The sequence below is a fragment of the Phalaenopsis equestris genome, unplaced genomic scaffold, assembly GCF_001263595.1.
Source record: "Phalaenopsis equestris unplaced genomic scaffold, ASM126359v1 Scaffold000337, whole genome shotgun sequence".
In the NCBI taxonomy this organism is placed as follows: Eukaryota; Viridiplantae; Streptophyta; class Magnoliopsida; order Asparagales; family Orchidaceae; genus Phalaenopsis; species Phalaenopsis equestris.
In genome coordinates this window covers 397560-418023 of record NW_018164779.1, presented here as the reverse complement: position 1 = coordinate 418023, position 20464 = coordinate 397560, and the positions used below count along the sequence as shown (strand labels likewise).

The following is a 20464-nucleotide window of genomic DNA, read 5'->3' as shown; positions in this document are numbered from 1 at the left end:
CCACCTACAATTTTTGTATTACATGCTTTACTTATTATTAAAAAAATTTAAGTTTGGGGGAAATAAAATTTTCTTTAAAAGAAGTAAACTAAATTTTATTTGCCCTCAATTAACTATATTTTTAAAATTAATTTAACATGACCTTAGGTATTAGAGTCTAACTTTGGATAACTATATTTTTGTTTTTAAATATTATAGTAAATTTAAGCAAAAATCTTTAATAATGAAGGTCGATTCTAGAGTTAAGATATTTAATATGAAAGAATAATACTATGATTTTTCTATTTAAAGTAAATGAAATTGTATTTTTGAAGTATTAGGAATCTTAGAGTTTGATATAAGAATAAAAGAATGCGACTTCATGAAAATTCTTCAAAGCTAATATGAATTTATAAAGTAAAGTAAGATAAGAAGTTAACTTTAAGAAGGGGATGGTGAAATTCAAAATTATTAAAGGCTATTCATATATAGTAATCCTCACATGGAAAATGAAAGAAAATAAAGGATTGAAAATGACCCTAAAAAAAAGAAAAAAGAAAAGAAAAAGAAAAGAAAAGAAAATAAAGAGAAAAAGGAAAAGAAAGGAAAATATGTGAGGAGAAGCTTTAAGAGATGCCTAATAAAAAATTGGCTTCACTTGAATCAACTTGAGAAAAAAAGACTTTATTACATTATCTAAATTTGTATTTCAATATTAGCAATCTTACTAATAAAGTTTTCATAAAATTCTTTTTCATATGGACATTCTAAGTATCTTTGATATGACAAATTTCAATTCTTCTTGAAATGAATAGACATTTAGAAATATTAGATATGATTACTAGGTGTTCTTATACTTTTAGTTTTAACCAAAGTTATTAAAAGTTTTTTTAAGTTATATTATTATATTTATTAAACTAAATTATTGAAGTTTATTAGTTAATTTCTACAATAAGCCATATTTTTATGTAGTAAAAAAGTCATATGAGGACATGTAACATTTAAATTTGGGGGATTTTAATATAAAAAAAAATGTGTACTTTTATGTATACATTTTATGCTTAAATTTGGTGATATTGCACTTTAAAGAAGAGTATTTTCATATATTTGGTGTAGGCACATTGATTTTAGACATTTAGAGCAAAAATGAGCAAAAGGTAAGAAATTTGGAGTCAAAATGCATTTTTTCAACATCCTGGCACCAAAGGCGGCAGAATCCAGAAGACAGCGTGAAACTCAAATAAGCTAGGGCCAGAGGCGCCAGAGACGATTTAAGACGGATTGTGCCGGTTATTGACTACTTTTGAGAGGTTATAGAAGGCTTCAATTAATTCAAACGCCTCATGGAGTAATTCAATGCATCTAAATACTTTGGAAAGACTCTTAAATGAAGAGATATGTCTCTTGGATGAAGGGACTTGTCTCTTGGTGTGAAGAGGTGTGCCTTATGGGAAAAAACAGGGAATTTTGAATTCCTTTGAAGAAAGGTTGGCACCTTAATTAAAAAGAGGAGCCTAGTGTGGCCATATAAGATGAGAGTGGAGAGTGTGGGGGCAAGTGGCATGAGAGAGAGTTGTAGATGAAGAGTTAGAATTTTCTTCTAGAGTTGTAAGAAGAGAGGGAAAGTGAAAGGTTTCTTCATTACATTTCTAAGAGAGCATTGAGTGTAGTTGTAAAGAGAGAAAGTGTTTAAAGGAAACTTCAAGGGATTTGCTTGAGAATGAGTGTGAGATAAGTTGTGTTCTTTCCTTTTTTTGTTTTGTAAACTCGTTTTTATAAATAAAATTTATGTTTGGTCGCATCATTCTCATGAATTCTGAGTAGCCTTCTTTATCCTTCTCCCTACAATAAGATATGGTTTTGTGAAGAATTAATTTTGTTATGTAAGGTTTTAAATGTCAATAAATTGTGATAATTCAAATTCTGATCTTCATTTACTTTTCAATTTGACCAATTGAAGTGTTAAAATTTGTTGAGAAACATAATATCCAAAAGAGCTATACTTTCTACAACAAGGTAAGAGTCACATTCAATTTCATAGGTGAGAATGTAGTCTATAGGGTTGAGTGCAAATAAATAAGGAAATATATTTTGATAAGCGTAAAATTGAAGGTTTTAGGGTGACAGACTAGCGTGATAGACTGAAATCCCCAATTTGATCAAGTTGCTTGGAAACTAAAGCGAGATTGTTAGCCCTCAAGGGAGAGAGAAATGAGAGCTCTGGAGTGGGAGCCAACATCCTCTCAACCTAACCACGAATTTAGGAACAAAACTCTAGACCAGTCAATATTCTTTATGCACTCTCAGAGGGTAAATAATAAGATTGCTTCTATTTGACACAATACAATTATATATATAATTTTGAATGATTTTAATTACTTCACAATCCATAAACTCATTGTAAAGGGAAAGGATGCTTTCTTAAATTTGAACTCTTCATTTCAAAACTTTGTTTAGTCTTAGTAAGTTTAATTTTGAAGTTTAGAATATAACTTAGTTAACTTAATTCTTTTAACTGCATTTCATTTAGCATACATCAAATTCACTTTAAATTTATTTTTCTTATTTAAGATTTTGATGTTTGAATATTGTGTTTTGAATTATAACCATAAGAATTTTTAACTCCCTGTGAGATCGATGCTTAAGACTTCATTAGAGCCATTTATTACTTGAGTGATACATATACGTGTTATTACTAAGGTTTGACAGCTTAAAGATTTTAAAATATAAAACTATTTTATACTTAAGTGATTTTTATTGTGATTGATCTACATATTTACTAATTGTGCTGTCGTGAGCATGTTGTAGTATTGAAAGATATTTACAACTCATACACAAAAATACCGCATCACTTGGTCATGTATAAATTGAGTTTTATTGTCATTTAATATTATATAATTAAGGTTGATTGACCATAATTTGAGGTAAGGTTGAACGACATTGGCCTACTTGAAGTTGAGTTGACTGGTTTGATTGAACTTTATTAAAAAATAATCAATATTGATCGGGTTGAATTTGGGGTTGAATATCCTTGATTGAGTTGATTTTGAGTTTGCATACTTTAATTAAGTTAAATTAGAGTTAACTGCATTGACAAAGATGAAGTGGCTCTAACTTTGACTAAGTGAGATTTTTATATTATCAACATTGACTTCGCTAAACATAAGTTTATATATTTTAAGTAGCTTTATAAGTTCGAGTAAGAAATGATCCATGATAGATCTTGAAATTTTCACAAACTATTGTTTCTTAGAGAGTCAACATAAACTCTTTCTTAAGACTCAAGAATGATCATCATAAATATTCCTACTAAATTTTTTTTTAAGAGGACAAAACCTCTATCAAACAAGTTTTAATTATATGCAAATTATCAGTAGAGTCAAAATCAATTTGACAAAAAAGTCAACCACAAAATTAGAATTTTGCATGAATGTTTTTATTTTTTCATTAAGACATGTTAATTTACAACATTATAAAAATCTTCAGCGAATTTAACCACACTCTAATCATTCATGCTATAGACTTATCATATTAATATTGATCATACTTATTTGATAGGATTTATTTTGCATTGCACTTTATTATTGATAAAATTTATGAATTAAATATATTAAAAATAATCATTTTTTTTGAGTAAATTCTTATCAATAATTAAATCAATATCATTCATTATAAGTGATCGATATTTTTAATTAAAATTGAATAAAACCTGTGATAATTTTAATACAAATTTATCATTTTTTATAAGAAGTAAACATTACAATCTAGGTTAATTGAGTGGTTTATTAAATTAAAATCAACTGATTAGAATGATTAATTCTAAGAGTTAAAAAGATAAAATGATATATAAGTAATAATTAAATTTAAGATGGCATATCACTGAAAAAAAATAAGAATTAAAAAGTGGCAATTATTTTTTATGCAATTGCCCCTAAAAAATGAATAATTACATACAAAACATTAGAAATATTGCTATTTATAAAACAAGCATAAAATAAAAAGAATTTGAAAAAGATAAAGCTTAGTTTGTAAATAGCTATATTTCGGAATCCTTTCATGTAATTGTCCCAATAAAAAAAAAATAAAATCCTCGTGTACAGACAAATCATTCTCAGCCACCCGTTGGATTTGCAGAGTGTCTGCGGCAAACCATGAGAAGAAAAACTGAAAGAATCATCGGAATGAAAAATGTCGGAAGCCTTCTTCGGCTTCATTAGCAATCTTAGTTAGCCTAACACGCTTCTTCTGGTTAAAGACTTCCACCTTACGCTCGAAGTCATGCTCGCCGCATATTCTTTCACAAGCCCTAGTTTTCTTAGTGCCGCTTCTAAATCCTTTGGGGTCGTCAACCCCGTTCCACTACCGCCAGCAAGCCATCGCTGCATTTCGCGCTCTGCTGCTGTCCGATTTGGAGTTAAATGCACTGCTACCAGGCCCCCAAAATCCCCCGGTATCTCTTCTTCTATTCTTTGATTCATTAAATTTAGTGTTCCTTAGCTTAGCTTGTGGTTGGCTCTCATTTGCAGCCGAGGAAGATTGGAAGGTCAAGCGAGATGTTTTGCTGCAGAAGAGGGTAACGACTACAGCCCAACCGCCCCATTGATATGTTTGAAATAACTGAGAATCAAGCTTACTAGTGAAGCTAGGCAGTAAGAACCTTATCTAATTGTCGTCCATGTGGACAATTAGGACAATTAGATGCTTGGGCTTCTTTTAGCTTCCATCTTTCACATTTTCTGGTGAAGCACTTTTCATATGATCAATAATGAAATGGATATGTTAGGATTGTCTCAAAGATTATTGATGTAATAGGTATGAAAAGTATTAAGTAGTTCATGAGTCTTATATTGGTTTTTTTTTCTTACAAATAGTTTGAATTGGGAGCTATTAGTTATGCAATGAAATTTGTAAAATTTTATTCCTCTGAATATCTTCTACCTCCATCTCCTCCTCTTGATCATGTATTTTCTTGCAGTTGCTGGCAAGCTGTTGTCATTGCTTATTCTGCTTGCTTGAAAGGTTTGTATCAATTGTCTCTCTTGCTATGATCTTCCTCTGCTTGCTCTCAAAATCTAATTAGCCAGTTTTCAAGCCAAGAAATCGCACCATTTCTCTATTGCAGTACTTGTTGTTTCTCTGAAATCTAAGAACTAGTTGTTATCATTCCTTTCTTGATTTACCTTTTCCTGTTTCAAAATGCAATAAAGATATTTGATGAAACACTCTGTAACGCCAATGAATAATGAAATGGGTGCAACGGCCAACTTGTTAGAACTTCAAAATAGTGTTGAACAAAATTAAGCATAATTTGGAAGATTATATACAATTTTCATCGGTTTTTGACTAGACTTGAGGTTATCCTGTGCTTACCCCAATTTCAACACCAATGTTGGCTGCAAACAAACTCTTGCAACTTAACTGTTTTCTTATATTTGAAGTTGATTTATCTTTTTTGTCCAATGATGAATGGAGGGCATTTTGCGATGCACCCAAATCCTTAACAAATGGTAAGCACCTCATCGAGGCCCTTATGTGATTCTGTTTGTTCTAGATGCATCCTCTCCTATTACCGTGGTTCAATCTATAATCAAAAAACTTGTTTGTGTTCTTTGCTTGAATTAATCGATGATCCTAGCACTTGCTCAAATACATTGTTTGATATAAATGGATATCAAAGCCTCTCTTTTACTCCACCATTACAGCTACTCACAATTTTTGAAGATACTTTTACTAAATTCATATCGACTCCAATTGCACTAGTGCAATCATAAGAATCAATTGAACATGTGGGTACCTCAAGTACCATTTGGAAATTGTTTGAGGGAAGTGTGGCTTGATGGCTGCCCACCTCCTGTAGTCACACCGCTGTTTATGCGACTATTTTAAGACTTGAAAATTTGTATGAATTTTTTATATGGATTTATCCTGCTATACTATGTGCTTCGACCTTGAGGGAAAGGTGCCTTTTAAAGTTGTTGATAATGATCCAATCAATCATATCATGGGTATATTAGCATTATATTGAAAAATCTTTATGATTCATTAGTTCAGTAATAGGTACAAAAATCAAATAGATAGTTTATGGGTGTTTATTAGTCTTGTACTTTGTATAATAGCCTCAATTGGAAGCTATTAGATGTGCAATGAAAGATTCTCTTACTTAGACTATCTTCCTTCTCGTAGTCTTTATTTTCTCAATCCTACATTTTCTTGGAGTTGCTGGTGAACTACAATTTCTATTTATTCCCCTTAATCTAATAGATTCATGTATTAGCGAGAGCACCAATTGATACGAACTTGGATTAACAAAGATTGTAGTCCACTGGCAACTCATAGAGAACTCAGGATGTGAAGGGGGAGGAGGAAGAAGATATTCAAAGCAAGGGGATGTTGTTCATTTCATTGCATATCTGATAGCTCCCAATAAAGCCAACTTATATAAAATACAAAACTATTAGTAACCCATAAATTATCTATTAGTTGGTCATATCTGTTACTTAAGAAATGACTCATAAATATTCTTTAATATAATCCTAGCATACCCATTACATCAGTGATCTATCTAAGGACCATTTTGTCTCCATTTAATTATTTTTTTAAAGTAGTTTTTGTTGCAGGTTTTAGCTGAGAAACTATTTAGTTATCCGTAAATGACAACTTGAGTGTAACCTATAAACTTATGAGCTCTATTTAGATGCAACACTTGATAAGCTTTGACATAATATGGTTTACATTATGGGCCTTTTTGTTGGGGCCATATGGTCAGTGGAAAAATTTACTCTTGTAAACTAAGATAAGGTGAGAAAACTACTTAATTGCATTTTGGCTTTAGCTCTTTTGTTTATACCATAAAGTGTCATACTTTATTATTAGGCATGAATTATTCTTAATATATATCGTTTAAATAATTAAATTTATTTTATGGTCCTTTAATTATACCTGAATCCCGAATTATTTTACTGGAAAAGCCTTATTAATCATACCTAATTATTGATTACAATAAATAATTAAGCCATGGCTTTTAATTTGATAATAAAGCCTTAAGAATCTTAAGAAAGGTCCTAAGTAACTCTAATTAATATAGTTAAATAATTAATGATTACTTTAATTTAAAATTTGTGTTAATTATTATTCCACGTTTATCATAGCTAGTATATATAACTGTTAGAAGTTATATTAGAAAATAATTTATTTATGTGAGAAGTTATGAGATATAAATTATTTCCTTCCCTATTTTAGGCTTTCCTATTTTTTGTTATTTTTTTATTTATTTACAAATAATTAATATGAATTGATTACTGGTGATATTATGTGTTATATCTTTCCTTTTCATGCTATTTCTTTTCATTGTTTTTCTATTCTTGGATTCATGTAAGAGTATTTATACCCCATTTTCATATCAATAATATTATTCTGTTTTATTTCTCATTATTCTGAATTTCAACATGCTATCAGAGCTTGATTTCGCATCCTAGCCACCGGTCCTTCCAGAACTGTCGGACTCTCTTCCTGTCATCCTCCATGCGAGAAGAGGAGGGGCACTTGTCTTGATATTTGAAGCAACGAATTTTCTTCTTCTGTCCCTGTAGGCTTGGCCTGTCGGCTGGCCCTTCTGAAGCCAGGAGCTTTGACTCTGCCAGCCTCTAGAAAGCAAGGGGCATTAATCCATTTTATGTTGCCTTGTTAGCATAATTGAAGCAAAATCATTCTGGGGCTTTGCATTGAAATGACATCCAAAATAGAGCAGCGCCAGCAAGTCCTTCATGAAGGAATCCGCCGACGAAGAAGACTCACCTGCCACTTCCACCATAGGGTTGTGTTGATTTGGCGAGCAGTAGAAAGCAACGCTGGCAATTTCCTCCAGCACTGTGGCGACAAGTGGTGACTTTAATTTCTCAGACTCGTCAATGAGGGCAACGACACCAGGCTTCGAGCGGAGAATTTCTTCTTGTTCTTTAATTAGGGTTTTTCCTTGTGCGAGTTTGGCTTCCATCTGAAGGTTTCAATTATATTTCTTGAACGGAGCTTGAAGACGCTTGTTCATAAGGCTTAGCATCGGTCTGTTCGCAATTGCAGACTCAGAACTAGTGGGTGACTTTAAAATCGCCATTGTCACCTCATTGTTGCTGCTCCGTCCTCCCGATTAGTGGGTATCAGAGCCTAATTTCAACAAAGAAGACTCACGATTGACATCGCCTTGTGGATGTTCAAGACCACAAAACTATTGTACTGTCATTGATGCTCCCGACCATCGTGATTTCATCAAGTATGTAATCACCGAAACTTCTCAAGTGGATTGTGCTATGCTGATCATTGATTCCACCACTGGATGTTTTGAAGCGGGTATTTCCAAGGATGGCTAGACACGTAAGCATGCCCTTCTTGCTTTCACAATTGGTGTACTGTTGCAACATAATGGATGCCAACATGCCATATGATGAAATTGTATAGGAGGTTTCATCCTACTTGAAGAAGGTAGTTCCAGCCAAGATGGATGTCACCATGCCAAAGTACTCTAAGCAAGGTATGATGAAACTGTGAAGGAGGTTTCGTTCTACTTGAAGAAGGTAGTTCCAACCGCGGTCCTCCCTCCATCGTATAGTCATTCCCTGGATTCTAGTCTCAGATCTACTTGTCGCAAGATTTGAGTGCATGTTGAGTGGCGACGTCCTTAAGATCCTCATCAAAGGTATATCGCGTGGGCAACCAACCTTGGATTATTGCCTCCCTCTCACCGACGGCCTCTCTGACAAGATTTTTGTAGACCTCTGTCGTCGGGCTCTCCCTCTCACCAGTGACCCTTCTCTGATGAGTTCGTCGATGGCTTCTCTGTTGTCCCTCCAAGCCGCAGGACGTTCTTGTTGTTCTTTCCTTATAATATACCATCTTTGAGTTTTTTTCTATAGTAGGTGCTCCGCCGGTGTTTTTCCTTGCAACAATCCGACTTCCTGGTTTTCAACAGTTCGACTTCCTGATTTTCAGCAGTTCGACTTTCCTGATTCCCTGTAGTTATTTAGATTTCTAGTAGTCCGACTTGCCTGGTTTTCTACAGCCTTACAACAACAATCCTCTCTTATCACTGCCCTGCATCCCAGCTAATGCTAGGCTTCTTGAGGAAGATCTGCAGGCCCTCCTTCAGAATATTTTCCTACAGTTTTTTCTAAAGGCTGTTTACTTCCTTGCAAACTCTCCTGCAATATTACCCGTAGGGGGGGCATTACGCTTACCTACAGACACTGCAGGAATTACAGTCAATTAGAAGTCAGTCTTTTCCTACAGGTTGACTACTTTCCTACAAACTCCTCTGTAGCATTACTTGTAGGAGTCTTTTGTCTATCTACAGACACTGCTAGAACTGTAGTCAACGATAACCGCAGTTGTCTTATTCCCTGCAAACTCCCCTGTAGCATTATCAGTAGGAGTCTTCTGTCTACTTACAGACACTGTAGGAATTGCAGTCAACGACAACCACAATAAGGGATGAAGACTTCAAATTCTACTTCATGGGATCTCCCTCGCTCATTGTTTGATGTTTTCAAATCCAAGTTATATATGGTTTTCAATTATGTTCAACTTGAGGGAGAGTGTTAGAAGTTATATTAGGAATTAATTTATTCATGTGAGAAGTTATGAGGAATAATTTTTTCCTTAGATTAGGAGTTATTTCCTTTCCTATTTTATTTTTATTTCTTTGGATTAGGACTTGCTTTCCTATTTTAGGATTTTCCATTTTATGTTATTTCTTTTGTATCAAAATAATTAATATGAATTGATTATTGGAGATATTATGTGTTGTTATCCTTTTTTTAATTTTATTTCTTTTTATTGTCTTTCCTGTTCTAGGATTCATTTAAGGATATTTATATCCTCTTTTCATATAATAATATTATTCTGCTTTATTCCTCATTATTCTAAATTTCAACAAGAACATATTAATGAACTTAGTTAAAGGCTTGATTAATCTTTTATTGGTATAAATAACTAATTAATCATCTAGTAATATACTATTTATCATATACTTAATTTTTGTAATTTAATACTAATAAGTATTAAGTACTCTTAACTAAATCCCAACTCTAAATGGGCACGAAGGATCCAACTTGGTCTCACTTGACCTTTTCACTTACTAGCGGCTAAAAAGATCCAAGCATCTTCTTTTATTTATTTCTCCAGTAGAAATAAGCTTCATATTTTTTTTCTCATTTAAAACATAAATATGGTTCCTCTAGTGACAGTTTTTTATTCATTCTCTATAAAAAATAAGGTTATTTTTATATCATATGAAATTTTAACGTGGATCCTTTTTACCTGATGCATATCAGTAGTAATAGTTTCCTCTAGTCGCATGTTGTTCGAACACATGGTTTCTTATTATTATTTTGCCAGGTAAGAAGCGTGGAAGTGAAGGAAGCTCTACGCCTTCAGACGGAAAACAATTTTGTGATTCTAGACGTACGCCCTGAGGCAGAGTTTAAAGAGGTTTTTTCTTTTCAATACTTTGTAAAGTTGCCAATTGCCAATACTATTTTTTTATTTTAATCTGCTTATCTCTTGTTATGGAAAGCCACTATAGGAGGCCATGCTTAGCCATCTTGATGTCTTCTATTTGAATAACAATGTTAATTATGCTTGTCTAGTTACCTTGCTACTTAGGTGATTGCGATATGAATACATTTCCCAAAATAGCTTTTCATTCATTTCGCGATTTAGCAGTTCCTCACTACCAGTGGAACCAAGAACTTGTGTTAAAGGGAGTAGAAACCATTTATTTGTAAAGGAACTTCCATGCCCAAATGAGCTACTAAATAAATGTATGATGGGAGTTCAGTAACTTGAGGAGCAAGTTCTGAAGGGATGTGGATGATAAGTCATGGTATGAGCAAAAGCTGCAGTGAGGTTTAGAATTGGATGCCAAGGGTTTTCATTTGTTTTTGTGTGTCTTAGTGATTCTACTGATGGTGAATTTGGATTTATGTTATGTCATGTTAAGGAAACTGAAAAGGGATCTTGGTTGATCTAAGTAAATGATTTATGATTGAGTGCCCTCCAGTATTGACTTATTTCCTACCTGGCTTTCTGTCCACTCCCTTAGGTGCTGTTTGGACCTTATTTATTTCAATTTTGGGTTAGTTTTTCACTTTTTATTCTTCCTCTGGACTGGAATAGCTAATTTAGTTGGCCATAAAATTCTATGTAAGTGAGATTAATCTAATTAAACTTGACTCATGAATTGCTACTTGACCAATAAATTGCTAATGCAAATCTTGAAGTTTACTTCCATCCAAAATGTTAAATGGCTTGCATTCCTATGACAATCTAAAATTTGGCACTTTCAGCTGAATTTTTACTTTTACTTTTTCTAATATATTTTGGTTTATAGGAGTTTTATGTAGATGGATAGGAATCTAACTCATCATGAAAGTTTTTTAATAATTGTACTTGGATTCCTATCTTACCGGTGCTTGTAAGATTTCCTTCGTTGATGATCTAGGACTGGTCGGTCACTATGCCAGCCTTTCAATCCTCGCAACTGGGGGTGTAAGTGAGCCGAGTCGAGTACTGAGCTGGCTCGGGCTTGGCTTGATAAGTGACTTAAGCTTGGCTTGATGAGTGGCTCGTGAGCTGAGCTCGATGGCCAACAAACTAATCTCAAGCTAGCTCCGACTTGACTCGTTAGCTCGTGAGCCGGCTCGTTTAAAAAAATATTAATATTAAATATACTCACAATATATTAAATTCCAAAACTTATCGGTAAATTATTAAAAATATTTAAAAAATAATATTTTATATTTTATATCATGTGATTTCTTATTATTTATTTCCTAAGTATTCATTCTATTTGTTTTTTTTTTTATTATAACACTAACTTAAATTAATATTATTTTCTCTTTTATATAATAAAAGCCCGACTCAAGCTCATAGACTTATGTTCGAGCTCGAAGCTCAAGCTCAAGCCAAGGGTGGCTCGAGCTTAACTCGAATCGTAACACCCTAATTGCAGCTGATTCTTCTATTATGTGTCTTGCTATCCTTTCCTTTCTGCAATCCCTTGGTTTCTATTCCTTTCTTGAATCTATGGCCAGTTCCCTAATTTCTTTCAATTCTGTGACTCATTACTGTATTATATTTCACAAGTCAATGTTTGTTTATGTGAATTCTTTGTTTCCATCACATCTGGCCGTAGGACTTCTGACTTTGGTAGTTTTATAATAGTAAGCATATAGGGTACTTCTACAATTTGGTTTCAATGAGCAGTAGGGAATTTTAGTTGTTTCAGTAATTTTAACTGGGTCTTGAAATAAGCATAAAACTCATTTTAAGTGGTTATGTATAACAGGATGCAAATACATTGATTTAGCCTTAACATTTCCATCTTCTATCCTAGACACATGCTATCACATTACCAACATGATGAAAATTTTGAATGATTATTTTTTCCCAAAATTGGAGTTCGGCGTGATCATGACACTCTCACACGCTAGGACTTTACCTGGCACGGATGACAAATACGATGATGGTTAACTTTACTTTTTCTCTATAAACGAATTTTGTAAACTATATTTTTTCCCCTATGTTGGTGAATGTTTTATTGAAGAGGAATTAGTGTTAGTAGTGATGATGACCATGATGTTGATTGTATTTGCTCTGATTAGTGGTAATTCAGTGTATTCATTGTGTGAATATTACATTTTTATTTGGGTATTTGGTAGTTTTTGTGAACAATACAATGTTGATATTAATCAGATCTATCTATTTTTTAATTCTTTTATTGTTGTTTTGCTGATAATTAAGCATAATTACTTAAATACTGCAATGTTGTTGTACTTAAAACTATATTTGTTTCTTTTCCTTTATTGATTCTTAAGCTTTTTATTTGATACATTGGATATCATAATTTATTGTATAATGTTATTTCTAGTTTGAAAATATTTACATTATGTGCTTTGATCCCTTATTTTATAAAGATTTTATAAAAAAATTGTCCATGATATGCTGTATCCTATTTTTTGTGATTTTATTGTGGATGAATGTCTTATAATATTTGCCTTGTGCTATTATCCGTGTTTTATTTCTCATCATAGAAACTTAGCGGATCTTAGTAGGACATTACCTAGAAAGGTTGTTCCTAAGTATTGATCAATTATGATCTCAGCTATCAATCATGATCTTAACTTGAGTTGTTTATCAAATAGGAATCTCAGCGACAAAGTATGGTCTTAACTCAAGTGACATAAAGAATTGATAAGAAGAAGATCATGTTGGAATATAGAGCGGAAAAGATTAATTCATAAAGCCAACATCAAATCTCTTGGATAAGACTAAAATAAGAAGGATGATGATTTTGATGATGAGTATCTAATGTGTATTGTCTAAGGGTAAAAATACTGGAAGTTAATTGATCGTGTAAACAAGGATAGTTCATTTGAATTTTTGGTTGATTTGTGGAGTACTCTTCATATCAATTAGGGAGTTCATCAAGGCTAAGTTCTTGTGCTAAAATTTAGTATGATTATTGTGCTTGAAACTAAAAAAATTACTCAATGAGAATTTTGATCAATCAGGAAATCAGATTTATTAATTTCAATCTAGCTAAAACATAAGTGGATTTAATTTTTATCTATTTATATAAACTACGAGATTAAATCAATGTGATCTAATGTTCATGAGTTTGAATCCTATAAACCATTTTATTTTATTCAGGGGCAAGGATATTTAATCTATCATTATCTAGAATTGGCATTGAACGGGAAGCCTCTCATAGTGTTTATGCGCTTTTGTGTTTGATTCGTGTGTGCTTATTTCATTGACATATGTAAGGGCCTTAGCTTGAGCAGTATCTATAGTTTACAGGATGTTATCAGGTCTTGAACCCAATATGTAACAATTATTGTATGAAGGGTTCTTCTTGTTGTCATCTTTGTTTTAAATCGGTAGTTGAGCTTATTCCTATAAAATTTGTAATTGGCCTTATTCCCACTTTATCATTAATAAAATAAGTTATGGTTATATTTCTATTCTTACTAAAAAAAAAAATGGCATCGGCGGGCAACTTTGCTAGGGTTTCCGCCCGATGGGGATTCCCTATGCTGAATCCTTTGGCTTCACTCCACCGGCTTCGTCGTGCCTGACGACGAAGAGTTTTGCGCCATCGGCTTCATCGTGCCCGACGATGAAGGGCTTCACTCCATCGACTTTGTCTTTGCAGTTTCTGGCCGAGTCTTTCTCGCACGTCGTTTTCCTTCCTCTTCCTAACGCAGCCTGTCATCACCCTGATACGAGGCGGTTTGCATCGTTTGCAGAATATGGCCGTGTTTTTCTTACGTGCACTCCTTGCATGTCGAGATGGCATCGGGGCTCCGTTCCTACGCCGTCGCCCTTGCCAGCGATAATCCCGCTCGCGCGTCTATTTCGTGTATTTTCCTGCATAGATACCACATACCTGTTGCGCGGGGCGTTGACACTGGATTTCTCAAAAAAAACATCCAGTAAAAATGGTAAGCTTGCAATCTCTCTCTCGGAAGCTGAGATCTCCATTTTAGCTTCATCTTGCCGGCTGGTCTTAGTTGGTATGTTCCTCTATGGAAATCTCAAACTTGAGCTAATTCGAAAAGATTTTGAGCAAATGTGGCTTAAAGGGGAATGGAAAATTGGTAAACTGGACGGTAGACATATTCTTATACAATTATCAGATGATGAAGACTATGCTCATTTGTTTGCGAGAACACTCGTTCAAATATATAACCGTGTGATGAAAGTTTTAAAATGGACGGTCGATTTTGACCCTCTCACTGAACCTCCTACTGTTCCTGTATGGCTGGGTCTGAAGTTCCATCTCTTCAATCACGAGCTCCTCTACTCCTTAGCTATGGTTTATGGTAAACCCCTCAAAACTGATATTCCTACAGTTATTCTGAGTCGGCCTTCTGAAGCCAGAGTTTTGATTGAACAAGACATTACTTTACCTTTTTCGGGGGAGATCTAGATTGGCTCGCAGCACTAGGGTTTTTGGCAACGAGTGGAACTCGAACAGATCCCACTTTACTGCATCCACTGCCATATGTTTGGACACTCTCTCTCAATGTCATCATTTGAACCCTCATTTAAAATCTCAGAGTAAAAATGTTACTGGGCCCTCTGCTCCCAACTCACACCTGTCCCTCCACCCATGAGTGCAATCCATTGGCTATTGAGACATTGGTTGAAACGCCAACAACTCTCCCTCCCACTACCGGAGATCTCCCCCCACTTGTTGCCAGATGGTTCAACTGGGCAACCTACAGATTCAAACCTTGAAAACAATACTAAAGGACCTTTACCTGCAAAGGATAATATTCGGCCCGATAGTCAGGCTAACTTTGAAGCTCCTCATCTTCAGGAAGCATCAGGTGTAGAGGAGACAATTCATACTTCACATATCCTATAACCTATCATTGTTGCAACGGTTGACAATCTTTCTGATGCGGCTCTATCATCTCATCAGAACGAGCAAATTGTTACTGTTAGTCAGGCGCAAGGGGCTCATCAGCTTATACATGCCCGAGAATCTGTCGACCAACACACTGATCAGATGAGCCAGTCTTCGAATGAGAAATGACAGGTTTACACATCCTGGAGGAAGAAGAAGAATGGAGGCCTACTCGAGCTCAGGAACTTAATAGATGATATATTGGTTACTTCGGGTAATGACATAAAACTCAACAATTTGTTAGCTGACTTCTTTCCTAGAACTAGATGTAGAGGAAGGATTAAAGCTACTTGATTCTACGATTTGGCAGTTTTGATTTTTGGGTTTACATGTTTTTTTTTTTTTTGGACCTTTTGTGTGTTTTGTATTGTGTGGATAAGACGTCTTTTTTGGGCCCTCTCATACAACCTATATGTACTTTTTCTTTTTTAATATATTAGCCTTGGGCTTTTTCAAACATATTTTAGCTTTCGAGTGACACACAAGTGATAGCGAATTCAAGCAAAGGAAAAATATTTGCAAGGAAATACGTCAAAAAATAACAGATATAAGTTTCACCAATGTTTAGTTATGCCTACGTCCAAATTGAGTGACCTTTATTTTACTAGTCAAGTGAACATTTCCTCTAAAAGTTCTCTATATACTCTCTTTACTTCTCTCTTTTAGTCCTCTTATTAAAATTGTATTTTTTCCATCAAGTCTCTGTCTCAAGCTAACAACTTTAGAGGCTATTATAAAAAAACTCAAGAGCTATATATTATATATATTATATCTAAAATAATATTATTTATACTATATAATGATGTAGCCTTTATTATTTCTTTGTTTCCTCAGACCTAAGGCTGAAACTTCAACCATGTCATCCCAATAAGAATACTATATGTGAATATGAAAAGCAATATTCCCTTGTATTCCTATGCAACTTATTGTCAGTTATCTCCTTCATGTTTCTATTGAAGCTGCCAAAGGCAAGACTACCATCTATCACTTGCCTTATCGACAACCACTTGCAGGGTCATCGATCTTCTATCAATCGATGTTGATGATTGGTGAAAGATGGATACCCTATAGGTGGTTGTTGACGAAGCTGATAATAGGTGGTCTGTCTTGGCTGCTGTGACTTCAATTGTCAAGTGAAAGATACAAGTGATAATAACTTGGTAAAGAAATTATATATATATATATATATATATGGTTAGCTTATATTATTAGAGCTTTGTTATTGAGTTGATATAGTTGAATCTTTAGGCTAAAGGTTTTGATTAAAGGTGAACAGAAAGAGAGATGCAGCTATTGAGTATCTATAAAATGTATAATAGTTTATTGTTTATATACTGTAATAAATAGCTATTTAGTTTTTTTATTATATCCTATGGAATTTGTGGCCAGTTTTATGTAAGAGAAAGGGAGCTTTAAAAGGAGTGGAAAAAGAGATTGAAGAAGAGAAAATAATAGAAGCGCATCAGGGAGATTAAAGATGGAAAGAACATTTGAAATAAAATATCTATATGATGTGCCATCTCTAGGCTAGTTGAGCATCTGTCCCTTTATATGGCTATAGATGTAGGCAAATCACATTGAACCATGTAAATTTAATTCCTATCGTTTCTGAGTTTGTATTTCAGTTTTTTTTTTTTTTAATCTTCTATTCTTATTTTGCTATTGCTCTCATGTGTTTGATTTCTCCCATTAAATGATATTTGAGCTACCCATTAAGATTCTACAGGACTAACTGGAGCAATATTGTCAAATGATTTGAAGGTGAACATCAATAAATTCAATGACAGGTTTTATGTTCTAGGAGATGCAAATTGAGGATAAGCTATATCAAAAAGGCTGCATCAACCTCATCTGGGGATTAAGCAGACAATAACTAGCCAATGAGACTAGGATCTCTGGGATAAACATGCATTAGGAACACCAGCATTAACCAAGAATGTTACTTTTTGTATTATTAATGTGATGACTGTAGTTGGAGTGATGAAAAGCTTTTTCAATCATATGATAAGTTTGTGGTGGTCAATAAGATATATTTAATGAGAAAATTTTTCAATCATAAGATGATAGAATGATCTCTTATTATCGAGTATACTAGAAATCTGACTACAAGTTTGTTGAGCTCTGTTAATATTAACTTCGTTGACAAGGTTTGTTGTCATCACTTTCAGAGAGCTGGTGTAGAATTTTGATGGTTCTCTATAGTTCCAATGGGTCTAAGAAGCTAAAGATCAATGATTTACAAAATTTGATTTGATTTTAAGCGGGGACATTAGGAACAAAGCCTTAGCCAACTCCATGGATTATTAAGAGCTGATGCTAAAGAGAAATGACTCTCGTTGACAATACATCCATAACTTAGTGTCCAGGCCCAGGATTGTTGAGATGTGGAGCCTAAAGTCCTTCGACGTGATTTGGATAAAACCAGTCAAATATGGCTGCTAGCATTGCCAAATTTCCTCTTAGATTGTTCAAATCCGAAACATATCATACCACTAATCCTATTCAAATTTAAGTACAAAACTTATAAATTCATACCTAACTTCTCAAATATTTTATTATCATTCCCAGCACCTTTAGCCTTATAGGAGATAAGTTATTAGTTGGGAATGAGAAATTATGGAAGATCAAAGAGTTCTATTTGTTAACCTTTGGAGCGGTGTTCTATAGCTTGAAGCATGCAGAGACTAATAAGATGGGTCTCCAGTGATATCAATAAGAAAGCTAGACAGTGCTTAATGGTGAGTTGTGGCTAGGGCTCTATCCTTTTGGGTTTGGTTGCTGGATATGACTAGTGGAAATCATACTGGCTTATAGCTCAAGTGGCTTCAACAAAGATGTTAGAAAGAGCAGTGAAGGAGAATGGCATTTAGCTCGATTAAAAAGAAAACAGAAAAAGAATATATATATATATATATATATTTATATATATTATAAAATTTAACTCTCTAGTTTCTTTATTGTATCTCTAGGAGCTAATGGTTGCTTTAAGTAAGAAAAATAGAGGTAATGAGAGAGAAACAGAGAGATTTAAAAGGAGGGAGGATAAAGCGAGAAGCAAATTAGGGAGGTAAATATAGAATATGAAAAATATGTTTCAAGTTGTTTCTTTTGGTCGATTGGGCTGGGGTTTCTTTGGCTGTGATCCAACAGATTGTTTGAGCTCTTTTTGTTTTCGTGCTTAGGTATACTGCATGTACTTAAGCTAGTCCAGTTGTGTTGAGCCCCTTGTACATTATAGATAAGTACATGTTCATTTTTTTATATATGTACTCAAGTTCCATTGCTAAATGTATATATGTATCGGGTCTTCCCTCAGCTTTTCGGAAAGAAAAAAAAATGTTCCATTACTGGTTGATTTCAATGATGTAAATAGCGTTCTAGCTGCAAAACATTGTCTTTTGATATAAATTGTAGCACATATTTATATAGTTAAGTACTAACATGAATTCTGAAGAATATTTAGCCTGAATGACCGTAAACTGCAAATGCCCAATGTAACTTCTGAAGAATAATTAGACCTAAATGATATGTTCAAATGACACCTTATCAGTGTCATTGTTTGTTGTCATCATTGTTATCCAAATTATTTTGTGCATTAGACTACAGTTTAATGAAAACATTCAAACAAAACCTATTTAACATATCTCATTCTGTTCAGAAGTTCACATATTTTACGTCTTTCCTATGCTTGATGCTTAACCTATTCAGGCACATCCCCCTGGCGCCATCAATGTTCAAATTTATAGGTTAATAAAGGAATGGACGCCATGGGACATTGCTCGCCGTGCAGCTTTCTTATTCTTCGGCATAGTTTCTGGCACAGAAGAAAATCCTGATTTCTTAGAGGGTAAGAAACACTGCTAGTTAATAACATGCCCCCTACATAATATATGATTCCAATTTATGAATAAAAGTATTTGTGTGGTTTGCAGTTGTGGAGTCCAGGCTAGACAAAGATGCTAAAATTATAGTTGCCTGCTCATCCGGTGGAACGATGCGTCCTTCTCAAAATCTCCCACAGGGCCAGCAGTCAAGGTAATGCTATCACTAACCCACCCATTCCAGCAGAGAAAATCAGCTCAGGAAACAAGCTAAAGTAGTTTTCTTCAAATTATAGCATTGTGTATGCGTTATAACAAATAGAATACATTATGCTCCTCATTAATATTTGGTTCTGTTTACTGCAGATCTTTGATAGCAGCTTATCTCCTAGTTCTTAATGGCTACAATAACGTTTATCACCTGGATGGAGGGCTCTACACCTGGCTCAAGGAGGGGTTGCCATCTGTTTCTGAAGAGTAAGAAGAAAAAGCTTGCTAATTATTTTTTGATTTTAAGCTGCTTTCTTTTTGTAGAACTCATGAAAATCAAAATCAATTTGTGTGGATGCTGAGTAGCTTGATCTGTATAGGCTGACCATGAGAAATTTCCCTTTCCAAATAGCAGAAAACAGTTGGTTTTTATTCAAAAACAAGGCAAATTTCACTTAAATAGAGAAGGGATGGATGAATACTTGCCTGCGAATTATGAAAGCATTACTTTGACGAGCAAATTGAATTACTCGATTTCTGCCAAAATTTTCATAATGTTTTGGAATGCAGCCTTCATATTTATAAAATTTTGTTAAGACCATCCACAGTGCATCTTGCCCATGCAATTTCTTTTCATATACTAGTTTTCATGGATGGTTAATAGTGTTTGTTCTGAATGCTGGTTCTTCACTGAAACATAGATTATCATTCCTTTTATATTTAGGAGCTAGTTGAGATCATATTTATTTTTAATTTTTAATTTTTTTTAATTTGATTTTATTTATATTTTGATTTGAAATAAAACAATTTGGGCATGTTGAAGTATGACATTATTATTTTCAAAAATATTCAAAACACTTTAAAAGTTATTTTGTGTATTTTTTTTAATATTTTTTAAAAAATTAAAACAAAAAATTACACAACCCAAACATATTTTAAATAATGAAAGTAAAAAATAAAGAAATAAAGTAATGATTATACCAAGCAA

The 20464-nt window shown here is 33.8% G+C and overlaps 1 protein-coding gene across 1 annotated transcript; it reads left to right on the top strand.

Moving 5' to 3' along the window:
- Window positions 1-4099: 4099 nt before the first annotated feature.
- Window positions 4100-20022, top strand: LOC110025851 (rhodanese-like domain-containing protein 14, chloroplastic). The gene is made up of 6 exons (XM_020726524.1): window positions 4100-4429; window positions 4506-4552; window positions 10366-10458; window positions 19154-19292; window positions 19378-19480; window positions 19633-20022. Exons 1-6 carry the CDS (start codon window positions 4258-4260, stop codon window positions 19745-19747), a joined length of 669 nt encoding a protein of 222 aa, XP_020582183.1. The 5' UTR covers window positions 4100-4257; the 3' UTR covers window positions 19748-20022.
- Window positions 20023-20464: the final 442 nt, after the last annotated feature.